The 19,030-nt window shown below is 33.4% G+C and overlaps 1 protein-coding gene across 1 annotated transcript; it reads right to left on the reverse strand.

Annotated features, from left to right (window-relative positions):
• Positions 1–283: 283 nt before the first annotated feature.
• LOC127157744 (uncharacterized) lies at positions 284–7,595 on the reverse strand. The gene is made up of 6 exons (XM_051101002.1): positions 7,089–7,595; positions 6,392–6,718; positions 2,336–2,446; positions 2,188–2,210; positions 866–987; positions 284–756 (listed from the first exon to the last, which is right to left on the reverse strand). Exons 1-5 carry the CDS (start codon positions 7,372–7,374, stop codon positions 886–888), a joined length of 849 nt encoding a protein of 282 aa, XP_050956959.1. The 5' UTR covers positions 7,375–7,595; the 3' UTR covers positions 284–756; positions 866–885.
• Between the last annotated feature and the right edge of the window lie 11,435 nt (positions 7,596–19,030).

Genomic DNA, 19,030 nt, shown 5'->3' on the forward strand with positions numbered 1-19,030 from the left:
GCGTACCCATGTAAGTCGGCTTTGTGTATACCCACTTCTAAATCCACTCTGATGCACATCATTCAGTAGTGTCTTGCATTAGCCAAAATCATGACAGTCCACCACATTGTATCTAATCCAATTGTACGTGAATAAATGCAAAAACTCCATAAAAGCAAGACCGTATATTTATAGAGAGAGAGAGAGAGAGAGAGACAGAGAGAGAGAGAGAGGAATAGTTCACACAAATTCTGTTGTTGCTCTAAACCTGTAGAGTTTCCTTCTGCTGTAGAACGCAAAAAAAATATAGTTGAAACAATACTGGTAAACAAACAGTTGCTGGATCCCCCTTCATAGTATGAAAAAAAAAATCTACTGGAGTCAGTGGGGATTTATTTTTGGGTGAACTATCCTTTTAAAATCTCATCATATAATGACAAGATCTCATATAGCCTACTACTACACATGCTTCACCTTACCCCATGTTCATTTTTAAGACACAAATGACTGCGTTGATGAGGAGACAGGTATTTTAGCACGTAACTATGTGTATGTGAACGTTTAAGTGCAAGGCGCGAAAAATAACTCAAGTTTAGTCAGGCTGTACGAGCAGGTGCGCGCTGTGTGTATCAGGCTGATATCATCTTAACCTACGCATTTGCCAAAATTAATTCTGCCTTGCTGCTTAATGTCCTTGAACAGTGAAATTTGAACAGTGAAACTCATGTTTTCCCCTCTCCTCATTTTTTCAGAGAGCCCCCTTTGTTTTTGTAAAAGCTGAAATTTTTACTCATCGAGGATAAATTTTATTGCGTACCATTTCCAGATTATGCCAGAACGAAGTGATGAGAAGTGAATGCGGACAATATGCGATCACATGAGACACGTGCACAGGTATATATATAATTAAGTCACATTGGACAAATACATGTCAGTTGAACATTGAACCTCAGGAGTTATAAATGGAGAGATATTCTGATCAGGAGACAAGTCTTCCAAATTATTCCCCTGTAAGAAAACATGCATTCACATAAAGTCAAATAAATAAACAGGACTAATGATTCATTTACACTGAATATACACATTTCACTGAATATAAACCTAACAGACCACTCAGATCATTAGGATCGAGTCAATTATAAAAACAAGGGGAATCTGCTTTTAGCTATTATGCTGCCCACAGTTGGAATCAGCTTCCAGAAGAGATCAAATGTGCTAAAACATTAGCTACATTTAAATCTAGATTCAAAACTCATCTGTTTAGCTGTGCATTTACTGAATGAGCACTGTGCTACGTCCGAACTGATTGCACTATGTATAATCCTTTTCCATTTTTAACTGTCCTAAATTTATTTTAAATCAATTTTTAAATCATTTTAAAAGTTTATTTTTTTTTTTGTTTTATTGTTGTGATTATTGTTCTTATAATTATTCTACTTCCTTTTATGTAAAGCACTTTGAATTACCTTTGTGTATGAAATGTGCTATACATAAATTTGCCTTGCCCCAAAAAACTACTTAACATACAGTGTTGTTTTTCTCTGATGTTTGCAGAATGCATGGAATTTTCATTTTACTAAATATGTAACACTGCTTACATTTTTCTCTTTATTATATATATATTTATTTTTTCTCAATTATATATATATATATATATTACATTGCCTTGGTAATAAAAAAAAAATAAAGGAGAAGAAACAACAGATTCACAGTTAATTTTCGTTACACCCAGCCCCTTAAGTGAAGTCAGAACATGGTAAATAAATAATTCACAAAAACAATTATATAACAACAACAACAACAAATATTGTTCTTCACTGATTTTCATTCTGAGTAAAACAGCCCTCACACTTTTACTTTCTCAAAAAAACTCATTCTGCATGATTTATAAGCCTGTTTCCTCATGGGGACCTCACAGATGTCTTTGACTTCTGTATGTGATGTCGTGTGTGTGTGTGTGCACCTGGTATTTATCACGTTAAGGGGACCAATTTATCACGTTATGTCCCCACAAGGATAGTAATACCAGTAAATTTTGACCTTGTGGGGACATAACGTGATAAATTGGTCCCCTTAACGTGATAAATACCAGGTGCACACACACACACACACCACATCACATACAGAAGTCAAATATCTGAATCTGTGGTTATTTATTTATTTATTTATGATTGAAGACAGACAGATGCAGTGCTCATAGTATCTTACCTTATCACGATTGTTCTCTGTCTCTGTTTGAACAATAAACACAATTAAACACTTATTACTTTGGTTAATTACTACACAAAATATATATTTTCACATCTTTTGAATAATATTTTCACACAATACATCTCGTGCTGCATGTAATACGCACCTTTCCTTCTTGCTCGCCTTTTCTGATAGATAAACACAGCAGCAGGTACTGAAGCAATGAGCAATACTACAACACATATTCCTGTGACAACAGCTGGAGACAGACCTGAACCTGGAAAAGATAAAGAGAAATCTTCTGGTCAATATTGCCAGAGAGCAACTGATAATGCATCCAGTATTTAACAATGTTTTTAATATTTACATATTTCTACTTTGGTCAACAATTGTATGATACTGATTCTGGCACAAAAGTGCCTATTTGTCACCCTTTACGTTTGTCTGCCTGTTTTACATGAGACTAAATCTTGTTGGATCCGCTCAAACTGTCAGTCAAACCTCATAACTCCACCCCCTCTACTGTGACGGAATGAACAAAGTTTCACTGCAGCTGAGCTAAACAAAGTCTTGCAAAGCTAAAAGATCTTGTTCTTTGAATAAGTACAGCGTTTTCTTTACGCAAGAAACACTGTGTCTACAAAGGCTCATATTTATGTATTTGAGGTCTGAGACATGTGGGACCGGAGAGAGAGGGCTAGCATTTGCCATTTAGTCTATAGTCAATACACTTAAATAGCCTGTGTATACAGTAGCATTTCATCTCAAAATGAGATTTTGGCCAAATGTATTTTACAACAGAAAAAAAAACTGAGTGCTCATATAGCTACAACAAACTTTGTAACCCGTTAAAGGAGAAGTCCACTTCCAGAACAACAATCTACAAATAATTTACTCACCCCCTTGTCATCCAAGATGTTCATGTCTTTCTGTCTTCAGTCGTGAAGAAATTATGGTTTTTGAGGAAAACATTTCAGCATTTGTCTTCATATAACGGACTTCAATTGTGCCCCCGATAGCAAAACAATTGCAATTTTTTTTTTTTCGAAAAATAAAAATGTGTACACTTTTTGAGCACAAAAGCTTGCATAGCATAGGCTCTTGGATGCGCGTCCACGGGTCGTTCTTGAATGTTTTGTTCATTTTGAACGAATCTTTAATGTGATTCGCAAAGAACGAGTCGTCTAGGGAAGTGACTCGTTCAGTCACGCATGCGCAACATCCTATTAGGTTCTGTACTGGAATTAGTTCACCTGTTTCAAGTCGTTTGTTCATTTTATGGAGCTGTCACGTGATGCTGATTTTGCTAAAATGAACGAAATGTCTCGAAAATAGATTGGTTCATTTTGCTGAACCAGACTCAAAGGCCCGAGTCGGTAAAATGATCCGAACTTCCCATCACTACTACGAATCCAATCACGTCTAGTTCACCGTCTGTGTACTCTGGATAAAAAAGGTAGAGTAGGGATGGGCGATACCTCGTATTTTATTTTCGATCCGATACCGATATTTTCAAGCCAAGTATCGTCGATATCAATACAGATACCGATACCTCTAAACTAAACTGATCTTTTAAATTATTAACAGAATAAAATCAGTAATTATACTTACTTAACATTATATTTGAAAGTCATGTGTTTTAAACATTTCATAAGCTTTTTTTTTTTTTTTTTGATAACACTGTCAGATATAAAATGTACTAAAATTTTGTATTTTAGCTCTTTACTGGGCAGTAACCTCAAAGGTGCACCTTTCTTTACCCCTAAAGGCCAGGGAGCATACTAGTACCATACAAGTACACACGCATTAAGGGTAGATAAGGTACAAAGGTGTACCTTGGAGGGTACCTGATGAAAAACAACCATGGTGTTACATAAGTAGTACTAAAGTAGTACTAATGTTGTACCCCTAAAGGCCTAACTTTAACACAAATTGTTTCTTACAGACAGCAATTACAGGATATAACAACCAATTTGAACTTTTAACAACCAGTTTAGATAAATTTACTTACACAAACTAGCCTAATTAAAATAAATATTTCACGTACACTATACTGTTCAAGAGTCTGAGGTCAGTACGACTTTGTAATGTGTCTTTAACCATGCTAACAAAGGCTGCACTTATTTGGACAAAAACAAAACAAAACAAAAAAAAAAAAAAAAAAACAAAACAAAAAAAAAAAACAGCAAGATTGGGAAAATAAACAATTAAAATAACTATTTTCTATTTTAATATATTTAGAAAAATGTAATTTAAAAAGCATCTGTGATCAAAGCTGAATTTTTTTTTATCATCATTACTCCTGCCTTGAGCGTCACATGATCCTTCAGAAATCATTCTAATATACTTTGCTACTCAAGAAACATTTTTTTTAAAATAATGCTTTATTATTTCAATGTCATGAGAACAAGAGGAAGAAACATCATTTCTGATTATTATCAATGTTGAATGAAGCGTCAGCAGCGAACGCTATCTGTGATCGATTGGTTCTGTCTTACAGCATTTGCGTGTGTTCCGATGAGCAGGATAAATAGTTCTATCCTACACAATAATTCGTTAATAGTCTGTTGTTCCTCTTAGGGGCTTATTTCATGCACCAAACTTCTTGTAAAATAAATAAAATTAATGGTTAAAAATTCAGTTTATAATCGATATTTTTATGTGAGGATCGATCCTTTCGATACAACGTCAGTATCGAAAGTATCGATATTTCAGGATCGATCCGCCCATCCCTAAGGTAGAGTATGATGAAAAACTTCAGAATCGTCCGACACGTTGTACCTTTTGGTTGTAAACAGCGTTTGACTTACTTGCACTTTTTAGTCTGCGTGTTTGCTTTGTAAACATTAGGTCTGTAGTTCCGCCTACGTTCCGTGTGATCTTTCGACATGATTCAATAGTATGTGCATGACAGAGCCTGTGCTACACGAGCTTTTGTGCTTAAAAAGTATACACATTTTTATTTTTCGAAAAAAAAAAAAAAAAAAAAAAAGACCAATTGTTTCGCTAGATAAGCCCCTTCTTCCTCGGCTGGGATCGTTTAGAGTATTTTGAAGCTGAATTTAAACTACATTTTGGAAGTTCAAAGTCGGGGGCACAATTGAAGTCCATTATGAAAAAAAACCTGAAACATTTTCCTCAAAAACAATAATTACTTTACGACTGAAGACAGAACATCTTGGATGACAAGGGGGTGAGTAAATTATTTGTGAATTGTTGTTCTTGAAGTGGAGTTCTTCTTTAATGAAAACGCAATGTGATGCCGCCGTTTTAATGACGGACAAAATGCGCATTTGCACACATTTGCTGGTCAAAAACCCTGTAACTGCATTTGAGTATGACACAAAGCTACTGAGTGATCCTCGTCACCTAAATACATTTCTAAAAAAAAATCTTCCTTGATTTATGATTGCTGATACACTTAATTTATTAACATTTAACTATAATATATGTATATATATAATATATAATATATTAACAGCTCTTATTTACTTTGAGATCATTGTGAGGTTAAATACAGATTTTAAATCATAACAAGAAATAGTTTAATAGCTATGATACTGGGTTTGAAATCAAATGTTTGCATAGTTATGACAGAAAACACTAGCATCTAACAATGCCTTGGAAAAAACAATCTTAAAAAATAAAGTTTATGCATAAACCCAAATAGGAAATAAAACAGTTATTGAATAAGCATGTGTCCTATTCTGTGTCCTAAACTCCTCAAACATTGGTGTCACATTTTAGAGCAGTCAATGCAATTTATGAAAGAAGTCAATTAAGTCTGTAAGTGGGGGTGGGTGTGTGAAAAAAATTCAGATGTAATCCCCTTTGTAATCACTGGCATTTTTCAAAAGTAACTAATTTAATTACACATTTTTTCTCAGTAACTGTAACTAATCACAATTACATTCATTTTGTAATTAAATTACGTAATTCTTTTACATGTAACTAGTTACTCCCCAACACTGGTTGCAGTATATCACTGGCTTACAGTTTGAAGTCTGTCAATTTGAGATTCATGTAAAGATACAGACAATACAATTTATATTTTAACACTGAGACATAGCTCACTTTCAAACAGGCCACAATAATAATTAATACATTTATATTAAAAAATAATATTATCTTTTCCTAACTGTATTCTGAAGTTAGAGGGCAAAGTCAGTGATTTAGTCAGTAAGAGATGAAATGAAGAGAAAGTCAGTGACATTATACTCACTAATGACCGTTAATTCAGTTGATATTCTGTTAATGCTGAAGCTGCTGTTGATGATCTGTAGTTTATAATCTCCAGAGTCTGTTGTTCTGGTGTTTGTGATGGTCAAAGATCCGGTCTGACTGTCCAGTTTCAGTCTGTCTCTGAATCTCTCATTACACTGATCATCTGTACAGATCTTGCTCACATCTCCAGTTATTTTAGCAAGGTAAATGTCACTAAAATACCATATAATCTCACAATTCAGGTTTTTCACTACACCAGGATCTAAAATGACAGATTCTCCCTCTTGCACTGACTTTCTCTTCATTTCATCTCGTTCAGGAACATCTGAAACACAAACCAACAGCTGCTGAAAAATCTTAAAAACAAAACAAAACAAAACAAAACAAACAAAAAAAAAGATAGCTAATTGATCATAATACAAGACAGACTAATAAAAACAATCAGACTAGTACTTCACATTCTCTATCTAGACTTTGAGTAAAATGCAAAAGTTCTGTTTATGTTGTGCTTACACTGACAAATAATTATGAAAAAAAGATGCACATAAACACACATAGGAAAAGGTGATCAGAGATGTTTCAGAGATCAGAAATGGAAATCACTCTTTTCTGTTCAATGACACGTAAAGAGGAGATCTAAATGTCACTGTTATAATAAACATATATAATATGTAAATATTCAGTAAATGACTCACCATGTACGGAAACACTGAAGATCTTGTAACTATAGCTACCTCCGTTGATGACATTTTGTTTATAAAGTCCAGTGTCTGTGTTTGTGATGTTTGTGATGGTCAGAGATCCAGTTTGATGATCCAGCCTTAGTCTGTCTCTGAAAAAAGCTTTGCACGGATCATCTGTACAGATTTCTCTCTCATCTCCAATGATTGCAGCGATTGGAGTGCCATTAAAATACCATCTCATCTTTGCTTGATGATTTACTTCAGCATTAGTGTATAGAGTAACAGAATCTCCCTCCATCACAAACACTGACACTTCATCTGCACACCAGACACACCTGAAAAAGAAAAACAGATGAACATTTAATTCAGCCTATGATAGTGGGACAAAATTACACAACACTTACACTTAGAGATGTTACCGATAAATTATTTTTTGATTGATATGAGCTATTTGTAGAAAGTAAATGTTTCCATTGTCTTCTGCCCGTTTACTTAATATTTTGATGCAAAAATAGTATGATGACTATGTGAACATAGTATGTTCACATTTTAATTAAACCACTGATGTCTGTGTTTTTAATTGCAGAACCTAAACCAACTTTGGAGTTAATGACACAGAATCCTGCTTGTGTGAGGAGGTGATATTCTCAGCTTCTTCATAAGTGAGGGAAAGGTGGTTTAAGGCAAGTAAAGGTCATAATTTCTTTTTTCATTTTTTTTTTTTTTTTTTTGACTAAGTGTAAAAGAATGTTTTATGTAGAGGTTAAAAGGCCAGAAACATAAGGGAGTTTCATTCTTTTAAGATTGATGGGAGTTATTTTTTATAAAATAAATGTTACCGTTGTCTGCTATTGTAGTATTCTAGAGCACTGTGGTAGACAAAGACAATAAACAACCACACAATATGGTTGAAACTATAAAACAGTCTAATTACCTATCCTTACAGAATTGGATGCACCTCTGTTTAAAAATGGTTACATTTCAACTAAATGTTTTCTTCTTTAAATGTTTTTCTCTTTTAGGCCACTGATGAAGAGCATGTGGTGACTGGGATGAAAACTGGACAAAGAGGAGAAATGTTCTTTCCCCCAAACTGATGCAACAAGGAGGAGGCCACCCTGGATAATGTCAAAGATGTTGCATGCCTTTGCTGAGCTGATGGGGCTTCATGACTACAATAATTATCTTAAAGAGATAATGAAAATTGGCAGTGATGCATTTTCTGTATGCAATCATGGACTATGAAACAAACTGTAAGTGTATAGTCTGTAAAAACAAAATGTCAAATGCTTGTTCTGTGTTGTTCAGTAGAAATGGAGTTCACACTCATTTGTACATGCTCACAATACTTCACACATTTGCTTATGTTAAATGTTATAATGTCATTGTTAATGTTGTGGTTTTATTTTTTAGTTTTTAGTTTTATACAATATACAAAATTTACCAGACAAAATAGTCAGCAAATGTTCAGTGCTTAATTTATAAACTCTGTACCTGCTAATGCATACTTTTTCTGCATTTCTTTTCACATGCATGTTACTTTTGAATGTTTTCTCTTGTTGTAGTTTTTAATAAACATTTATCTTTTGATAGTCATTCTGTGTGTGTTAAAGTGATTTTATAATGATCAAGATTTGTAGATTTAATGCCTAGCTCAATTTTGGGTTCATTTTAGCCTTAGTAAGCCTTAGGTTCATTTTAGCAGTGTAGTACTTTTAAACCATAAAAAAAAGCAACCCAGCATGCTGGGTCAGTAATTCAACCCAACTCGCTGGGTCAAAACAACCCAGCGTTGGGTTAGTCCCTTTTTCACCCAGTGCTGGGTTGCCAAAATAACCCAAATTGGGTTGTTTTTTAACCCAGCATTTTTTAGAGTGTATTGCTTTTATTTCGTTTTTCTTTTTTTATTCAAAATATTCACACACTTGCTTACCATGTCTTCAACTATCTGATATTCTGATTCACGAATACGTGTAAGTGAGTGTATTTTGCCATTTAAAAACCTTTATAAATGATCTGGATCGTGATCTATATCGTGAGATGGGCGCTGCCGTTCAGAGAGTCCTGTCAGCCGGATTTACAGCACGTAAATTCACCAGTTACTCCCGAAATACATGCAAGTAAGTAGCTGGTGAACTGGGAAAGGAATGGAGTGAATTATATCGTTAATTACACTATGTGTTTCTGATATAAATCAAGCACGTCGGCAAATTATACTTGAATTGATTGTTATTGCTGCTTCCATAGACACCCATGTGTATTTTACAAATTCTAAATGTATTGTTTTACTAGTACTTATGTGTATTTAAATGTCTGAAACGCAAAATAAACGTTATGTGGTTGAAAACACTGCATAATTGTGATTATATGACGAGAGCAGCGCGCTTCTCTCTCTGGCTGTAAATATTAAAAAGCAACAAGTCGGTCTGAATATGAATCCTCCATGTTCAGCTCTTCTCTGTATGAATGAATGGCGGAGACACCGCTTTGTTTACTACACAAATAATGTAGCACACGTGACGCTCACGGTTATTTTCGGCCTCTGCGTCTCATTATATGACGACATAAAGGCTTTAACTTCATCTCCAGAACAGCTGTGAGAGTCACTTCATGTAAATTTTACCGTTTCATTTCAGAAAATTAGCATCATACCTTAATGTATACCATAGTGCAAATTTAATTAAACAATTAAATACAGAAATTATAATAATAACAGAAAAACTATGTTTATTTGGCAACAAATAAAAAGGTTTATTTATTTATTTTTTTATTTCATTACAAATAAATAAATATTTAATGCCTGTATTTGATTATCAAAAGAATTAAAACACACAAGACCCCAATTATAATATTATAATATTACACCACCATGTAGTTACTTCCTTTTAATTCTTTGTCAGTGCAGGCTTGTTTAGCTTATATTGACTTATGAAAAATGACTGTAGCTTGCATAAAAAAACCTTGAACATAAAACAACAGGACAAAAATATAGTGGATGACTAATCATTTTTTATGACACTAGACACTTCTTTATGAAAACAGTGGCATAATACAGTGAAATACATGTTTTTAGTCATATTAAAACACTACTCGTGTGTGGGTAAAATTTACCCACATGGCGGTTTTAGGTATACAGCGACCCCTGGCGGTTAAATCTGAATGTTGAGTCATATGAGGACATGTTAAACTATGAGAAACACATATCGTGCCATCTCAGCATGTTTTTATGATTGAATAAAATACATCTGTATGCGCATTTAATGAGAAAATGATGAAAAAAATAAAAAAATAAAAAATAGGGTAAAGAAACAAAAAACAAAACACCTGTCCAAAAAACAGAGGCATGTCGCCTTTACCATGAGGGTACAGCCAAAACTTCTCTGTACTAGCAAAACAGTTTGGAGTGGACAGAAAGTCTTTTTTTAATATTGCTCTCACTGATTAAATATATTGATGCTTTACTTATTTAAAAATCAGTGAATGTTCATATTGTTTGTGAATCAAACATGAAGTGGGCTTATTTGGAACACGTGGACTTAAATGGTGCCAAAGTACCAATTATGCCCATGTCAGACTTTAGACTTAAAATATTTTAATTAATCTATTCTAATTAATACGGTTTCAAATGAGACATAAATCATGCATTTTTAATAAATTATCTTTCTTATAACCAATCAAAATTAGATTTTGGAGAGCTTAATTGGTACACTTACCCTAATCTATAGATTATAGTATTTAATACTCGACTGGCTTCATAAGTATCTTTGTTCTATTGAATTTATTTGTACTATTGCTTGTAATTTTGTTCTTGTTTTACTGACTGTTTACTTGTCTTTAATTAACATAATTATTCTTTATAAATACTATTGTTTTTGTGGCAAAGCCAGTAAGAATTTTGTCAGGGCAAATAAAATCTGAACCAGACTGAAAACCAGTAGAAAAATGCCTTGGTGTTGAGCCCTCACTGTAAAAACTTTTACAATGATCTACTCAATTTTTTTGGTGAAACATTTTTACACTGAAAAATAGTAAATTAGTTGTAAAAGCATTTAAGTTGTAAAATCATTGAGATATACTTTAAGAATCAAGTAAATGTAACTAAAAAATTAAGTAGATTCAAATAATTTAATTAATCTTTTAAATAAAATTGAGTAAATATAATTAAAATCTTTATGCAATACAAATATCCTACATTTACTTTTATTTTTACATATATATTTTTAATTGTATTTACCACTTACTTTACAATAAATATAACAAAATTAAATGACAAGCAAAACACAGTATTTAAACCTTTATTTGCCATATTTGACCATAACTGCAATTTAACCATACTTTGCAAATGACATAAATATAATAAATTTATTATTAAATTAAGTTATATAAATTTTAGCCACTGAACTGTGGACACTTACAAACATACAAAACTCATAAAAAATAACATTTAAAATTTTAGGCATTAAACATTACTTGCCAGATTAGACCAAAGATTAAAAAAAACAAAACAAAAAAAAAAACAACCTGTAATTAACCCTTAAAGACCTAGGACATTTTTGGGGCACCTGACACACCTGCACTTTTCTTTGTTTTTTCAGACCTATTTTAGTAGTCAGTATCAAGTGCTATATATCATTGTAAACAGGAGAACTTGAAGTTTCAGTCTAGCTAATTTAAAGGCACAATTTTCCTTTTGTCTTCTCTAAGAATGAATGAATTTCCAAAATTTTAAGAAAATCGCCAGCAACAATTGGAGGTTTTTTACTGTGCACTCAAACAAACTCATGAAGTTTGGATTTTTTTCTTTAGAAAGTTTTATTTGGGTGTTTTACACTTCAGAATAAAATTTCATCTACATATAACATTCCCCAAGCAAGTTATAGCCATTTATTACAATATTGGTATAGGCGCTTTTCAGTTAAAAAAAGAGGTCTATATAGTTTATTGACAATATTTATGTGTTCAGAAATGTTTAGGAAGTAAAGTAAATGGAAACAGTATTATGTAATAAGAAAACACAAGTAAAAAAAAAAAATAATAATAAAAATAAAATAATAATAATAATAATAATAATAATAATAATATAAAATAATATATTATTATTATTTTATAAAATATAAAATAATAATAATAATAATAATAATAATAATAAAAATAAAAGGTGAGGTTTTTTTCAGAGAAATATATTTTCACAGTATGAACAACAAACGCAAACAGTGCAGCAAGTAGTGAAAACACTTGCACAAATGCTGCAAATGCTTCACAAACTACACACAAAATGAGAGAAAATATACAGAGTGCAACAGAAAAAAAATAGTGCAAATGATCTTTATAAACTATGAGAAGAATTACCATAATATAACAGTCAAATGGATCGATCCATTGGCTGTATTCGTGTTTTACCGGGACAGCACATAGCGACGTGTAAACAGATCCCAGGGCATTATCAGATATGTACTGCCGTTTCATCCTTGTTTTTGTTTTGTTTTGTGTCAAAGTGCTCTGTCGTGTGTTTTTCTGTGCTTTCATGCAAATGTGCTATTTTGTGTTTGTTTTCATGCAGGCACGACACAGTTTACTTTCACTTTGAGTTTGTTTAAATTTTCAAAGAAACATGCTAATTGGTGGTTCAAAAGTCCAAAAACTATATTTACTGGTTAAATAGATGACAGTTTGAACCAATCTGGGCACAGGGGTGGGACTAAGCATCAACAATCATTCCTGCTTGGCTGAGAGTAACAAAATGCATTGGTTTCCTCTGACAAATCAATGCAATCAAAATGTGATGACGTTCACTACAGAGTCTACGAACGTGATACAAATGTGATACAGGAAAAAAGTGGAGGATCCCAGCTTTGCTTCGCTTTTTAAATCATTCAGATTGGATGAGCGGTTCAAAAGTTATTAGATATTTAATAACAATAGTTATTTTTAGGCACGGGCGGCTGTCTCGGCCTTTGAGGGTTAAAGGGTTAAACAACAACAACAACAACAGATTAAAAAAAGATAAAAAAAAAAAAGGTCATAAAGACAAACTTTAAGTTGGCTTGAGAAAGCCAGACCAGAAAGTTTTAAAAAGTTTGAAAAGTTTTTACAAAGTTTAAGAAGTTTTAAAAAGTTAAGTCTGAAATAGTTTTACGTTTTAAAGTTTGAATTCAGTCTATCAGATACTAGTTACTAGTATGTTGCTAGTCTGTTTCTAGCATGATTAGCATGTTATTAACATGTTACTAGCATGATTAGAAAGTTACTAGCATGTTACTAGCATGATTAGCAAGTTACTAGCATGTTACTAGCATGATTAACAAGTTACTAACATGTTGCTAGCATGATTAGCAAGTTGCTAGCATGTTTTTGACACGATTAGCAAGTTGCTAGCACGTTCCTAGCGTGATTAGCAAGTTGCTAGCATGTTTTTGACACGATTAGCAAGTTGCTAGCACGTTCCTAGCGTGATTAGCAAGTTGCTAGCACGTTCCTAGCGTGATTAGCAAGTTGCTAGCATGTTTCTAACATTAATAAGTTGTTATCATGTTGCTAGCATGATTAACAAGTTACTAGCATGGTTCTGGTTGCTAGCCATAAATAGACAGATAGATAGATAGATAGATAGATAGATAGATAGATGAGTGGGTTGTAGGGTTCAACAGTCAAAACGAAAATCAGATAAAGTGCATCCATCCATAATAAAAAGTGCATCACACTTGCCCATTGCCATTATAAAACTTGGAAGAGGCAGAACAATTTTTAATATAACTATATATTCTTTCAAACGAATATAATGGATTCGTTTGAAAGAAGAAAGTCATATACACCTAGGATGCTTTGAGGGTGAGTAAATCATGGGCTAATATTCATTTTTGAGTGAACTAACTGTAGGGTATCAGAGCGAATCAGACAAATTGAAGATTCAAACAGAACATTGTTGAGCCAAATTCCACAAAGAGGCCCTGGCTAACTCAACCACATCATAAATCTGTCCAGGATACCCTGGTGCCAACCAGCCTGAAGTAAGCCTAACCAACTGCTTTACAGCTTTGAACAACTTGCGACATTAACACAAAAGACGACAATTACTGATAATCCCAACTCAGGAGTTGGTTGAGTTGGTTGAGTTGGTTGAGTTGAGTTGGTTGAGTTGGTTGAGTTGAGTTGAGTTGAGTTGGTTGAGTTGAGTTGAGTTGAGTTGAGTTGAGTTGAGTTGAGGACAGCTAATTCCTCTTGAACACCAATAGGTGGATCAGCAACATCCTGAAGTCACAAATATAAAGTATAACAGGTTAGAGCTAATATTTAGCCCCAAGGACACAGACAATATGGTTCATATCACCTGGAGAAGCAGACCATTTTCTACAAATGCTACAAATCATGACGTTAACTCCTCCTTAGTTAAATCTCAAACATCAAGTTTAACAGCCCCCAAGTTTTTTTTTTTTTAAACACAAGCCTTGTCAGAATGCCCATGTGGGAGACATTGAAACTATTTACATCAGTATTCTTATTGAACAGTTGAATTTACTGTTGAAAACGATATTATCCATGATTCTGAAAAGACACTTTTAATCAGAGTAGCACTTGCAAAAATTTCAAATGACACCAACTATGGACTATTATCTATATTTTGAAATAATTATGATCATAAGCTTTCCTGTTTTAAAGAAGTAGGTGCCATCCAATATGTAGATGACATTTTTCTTCTAAAACTGTGCTCCTTGGTGATTCATATAATGCAAATTCCCAGTTCTTGACTCTTTGATAGTAGATAAAAAAAAATATATAGGCTACACACATGCAGACATACATACATAGTCCATACATACTTTGTATGCCCTGCTATAAATTTTGAATGGTTGATGAAAAACAAGCTTATGTGGATTCTACACATCCAAACACTTTGGATAAGGTATCTAGAATTAATTAAGGAGCAGATAAAATACATACAATAATTTATTAATCAATTATTATTTTGACCTAACCCTTTTCTTTATCTAAAGGCTGAAACATGAGGTTTACCATTTTATGAAACCTTATTAAAGATTTTTTTTTTTAACATTTCATATATCTTGTTAGATAAACTTCAGTCAGTCATGTTTTGTTAAACGTGTTTCTACATTTAAGTTTCTGGACGATGATGTCAGTGCTGTGAAACAAATGTTCAACAGTTTTGACCATGAGATTCATAGATTTACACTTAAAATTGATAACAGTAGGGTAGTGGTTGACTGCCCCTTTGAAAATTAGCCAGTGTTACTACAAATAATAATAATAATAAAAAAACATGGTTACTATAGTTAAAACCATGATAAACACAAATTAACCATGGTATCAAACATTAATACATTAACCATATCTTATCCATGATATTTGTAAAACTGCTCAATACAAATAGTAATCAAACTGCCAAAACATGGTTAACTTGCTACACTTTACTACAATAAAACCATGGTTGATTTTGGTAAGAGTGGGAAAAACATCATTCCTTAAGCGCGATAATTTTTTCACTACGTTATGCCTCGGCCATTTGAGTGATTCCGGATAATGTTTCAGCTGTGCTTTGGTACAAATGTGAGCAGTAGGGTCTCTTGGAAAACTTTGCACTGAGTTTAATTAGTTTGGCATCATTATATAAGCTACTTGAAACTTCTGTAAACTGGATGTTCTATAGTTGGACCACAAATCATGCATTGCAAATTTTACTAAGGAGACGGCATAGTGCAAGTGAAATATTTGTGAGTGCAAGAGTAATCACTTTTAAAGCATTATTACGAAATCTTATGTATAAATTTATCTATTATTTGTCTGGGTATTACCTTAATAAAAGTATCATAAAAAGATTATTTTGGGATTACCAAAATTAATAAGTAAAAATCCCACAGTTTATTTACAGTTTGCTTTAAACAATGATAACTTTACCTCATCTGAACAGAAACTAAACTTACGTACAAGTATATTTGCCTGCATATACATCATACGCCGTTGCCTTTCAATATCCTCATCATCTGTCATGAGCTTAGTGATAAAATGTCCAAGATATTTTACTTTGGCACACACAGTGAGACTCTTATTAGACAACCTGAAAACTGGAAAATGTATACTTTTATCCTCCTTAGTTCTACAAATCATAACCACACTCTTATCAGGACTAAACACTACCAAGTCATCTGCATACATAATATGATTCACTAAAATATCCCCTATTATACAGCCAGTTTTACATGCATTCAAACATTTAGATAGATCATCCATGTAAAGATTAAACAAAATTGGGGACAAAATTCCTCCTTGTCTCACTCCATTACTGACCCCAAAAGCTGCAGAGACTTTATTGCCCCATTTTACTTGCATCATCTGATGGGCATACCAATAAGCCAGGATTCTCACAATATATCCTGGCACCCCTCTTTGTCTCATTTTAAAAATAGCTTTGCATGGTTAACCCTATCAAATGCTTTAGATGCATCAATAAAACACAAATTCTGATGAGTTTTTTTATTTCTATACTTCTTTACTATCTCCTTCAATGCATAAATGCAGAGATCAGTACCCTGTTTGGCCTTAAATCCAAACTGGTTGTCTGTAGAATTAATGATCACATTTATCCTATCCAACAGGATTTTTTCCAACACTTTAGACAGAATACTAGCTAGAGCTATGGGTCTATAATTATCTAGATTACCTACCGTTCCAGCTTTGTTCTTAATAACTGGTACTAATAATACAGATAACAGAGAATCTGGTAACACACCATGAATCAAGAGAGTAGTAAAACAGACAGATACTAAAGGGACTATCCTCTTACTTCCATATTTATGTTGTTCAGCAGAAATATTATCTAGGCCACTAGCTTTATTTTGAGGCAATTTCCTTATAGCTTGATCCATTTCACATGACATAATTACTATTGGATCATTAATTTGAATATTGTCCACATTATACAATTCATTTTGAGTGCAGTTAAAAAGATTAGCATAATGCTGTCTCCATAATTCTGCAATATTTTCTACCCCAGAAACTCCATCTAAAGTACAAGGAAGAGATTACAACTATTACGAGTTCTGACTTCTTTCCAAAAATCCGTAATATTATGATTTAACAACTTCATAGCCATAGAATCAGCCCTTAAAATTTGCTCATTTTTACAAATAAAACAAATAGCATACTTGTATCTTGCATTTGTAAGCTTCTTATACTCCAGCTCAGGCCCTTGCCTGGGTCTACCTGTGTATTGCAATACACCAATTAGCATCCAGCCTAACCACCTTAACCAGTGAGTCTAACCGTTTTTTCCACAGAATGGCCACACCCCCAGATATCCTACCTTTAATTAAACCCATACCAAGATCTGCTGTAGATTCACCAACACCATTAATTATCATTAAAAGAATTCAGTTTATCCAAATCTTGCACTGCTAAAAATGTCTCTTGCAAACATAAAATGTCACAGTTCTCTAAAAAGACTGTCCACAACCATACGGCGGGCTTTATCCCCAGCACTCTGGCCCACACGCAGACCACGACAGTTATATGACACAACCCGAATGTCCATGGGGGGGAACCAGTACTTATTTATTCTACCCGAAGTCGTGCACTTTCCCCAGCAATTGGTACAGAATTAGACCCGCTGACTCCCAGCCTACGCGGCTCATAATAGAGTCTAACAAATTCCCCTTCAGGCCAGAGCTGCGGGTCATACATTTCACTGATTTCATTACATTCAGCAGATACTTTAAATGAACTGTATCTGCTTTGTGCAGTTTCAATCTTCTGACAATCAACATCGCGTACAAGTTTTTCTTTCAGATACTCAGACAAAGTCTTAATTTTAACAGCAAGAAAATTAAGGAATTCATCCTCCACAATAACCTTGCCATTAACAGTGTTATATATCTTAGGTTTCAGACGAGGACATTTAAGCACATTTGCAAACGAAGATGCAGCCAACCCTTGTGTGGCAGCGTCCGCCATTTTGTCCCTTTATGAAACTTTGGGCTTTTAATCAAATCTTCTTGTGTGTACATAGCAGGTTTTGACTGAAGTGTAAAGATTTTACTGCCATTTTGACTATGGGTTATTGGAAGTAGGCAGATTTATTTAACCTGAATGGCTGAAAACAAGTTCAAATGCATTTTGATCTTTTAAGGTAAACAAATATTGATAAAAATGTTCTGTGATTTCAGGAGGACAAAAAAAAACCCTCCACAACAGATGGGAAGTTCAGAGGTTTCAATATTTCTTAAGGGAGCTGCTGATAGCAGCAGGAAATACAGGTGAACTGAAGAAGCTCATGAAATAACTTAATATGCATTTTTCTGCAAAAAAAATATTTTACCTATATCACCATGCATCATTATTTTTTTTTCAGCAAAATGATCTAGTTGTTTATTACAGTAATTTTAAGAAGCTTTTGACATCCAAATGTAAGTGATACTTTACCTAAAACTAAAAACATAGATTCTGTTGTAGTATATTATATATTCTGTATATTCTTTCCATTTTCTGCATTTTACCTGTACTTTAGCTTGTTTCCTTCTAATAAACCAGCAACCGCATACTAAATATTGTTGTCTCTGTGACAAATTGCTTGTTTTGTTCCTATTTTTCCATGCTGATGGTCTGCTGCACATCAACAGACTCGGAGTGAACCTCCTTCTACAAAGTGCTAGAAACCATTGGACTAGTAAGTAAAATATCAAACATACACTACTGTTTCATATAAGTTTTGCTATGGTAAAGTCTTTTCTGTCCACCACAACTTTGTGTATTTGATTAATAATACGGTTAAACAGTAATATTGGGAAATTAATATAATTTAAAATGACTGTTTTGTATTTTTATATTTTTAGATAAGTAATTTATTCCTGTGTTGCAAAGCTACATTTTCAGCATCATTACTCCAGTCTTCAGGGTCACATGATCCTTCAGAAATCATAAGGTGTGTTCAACTTAATAAAGCGCTG

The sequence above is a fragment of the Labeo rohita genome, unplaced genomic scaffold (genome assembly GCF_022985175.1).
Source record: "Labeo rohita strain BAU-BD-2019 unplaced genomic scaffold, IGBB_LRoh.1.0 scaffold_1190, whole genome shotgun sequence".
Lineage (NCBI taxonomy): Eukaryota > Metazoa > Chordata > Actinopteri > Cypriniformes > Cyprinidae > Labeo > Labeo rohita.

Bases quoted from the DNA above. Each gene is read 5' to 3' on its own strand.
- LOC127157744 (XM_051101002.1), bottom strand. From the start codon at position 7,374: ATGGAGGGAGATTCTGTTACTCTATACACTAATGCTGAAGTAAATCAT. The intron at 2,447-6,391 runs GTGAGTATAATG...TATCTTTTCCAG, and splicing joins AACTGAATTAACGGTCATTA to GTTCAGGTCTGTCTCCAGCT. The intron at 2,211-2,335 runs GTGCGTATTACA...TTGTTCAAACAG, and splicing joins AAGGCGAGCAAGAAGGAAAG to AGACAGAGAACAATCGTGAT.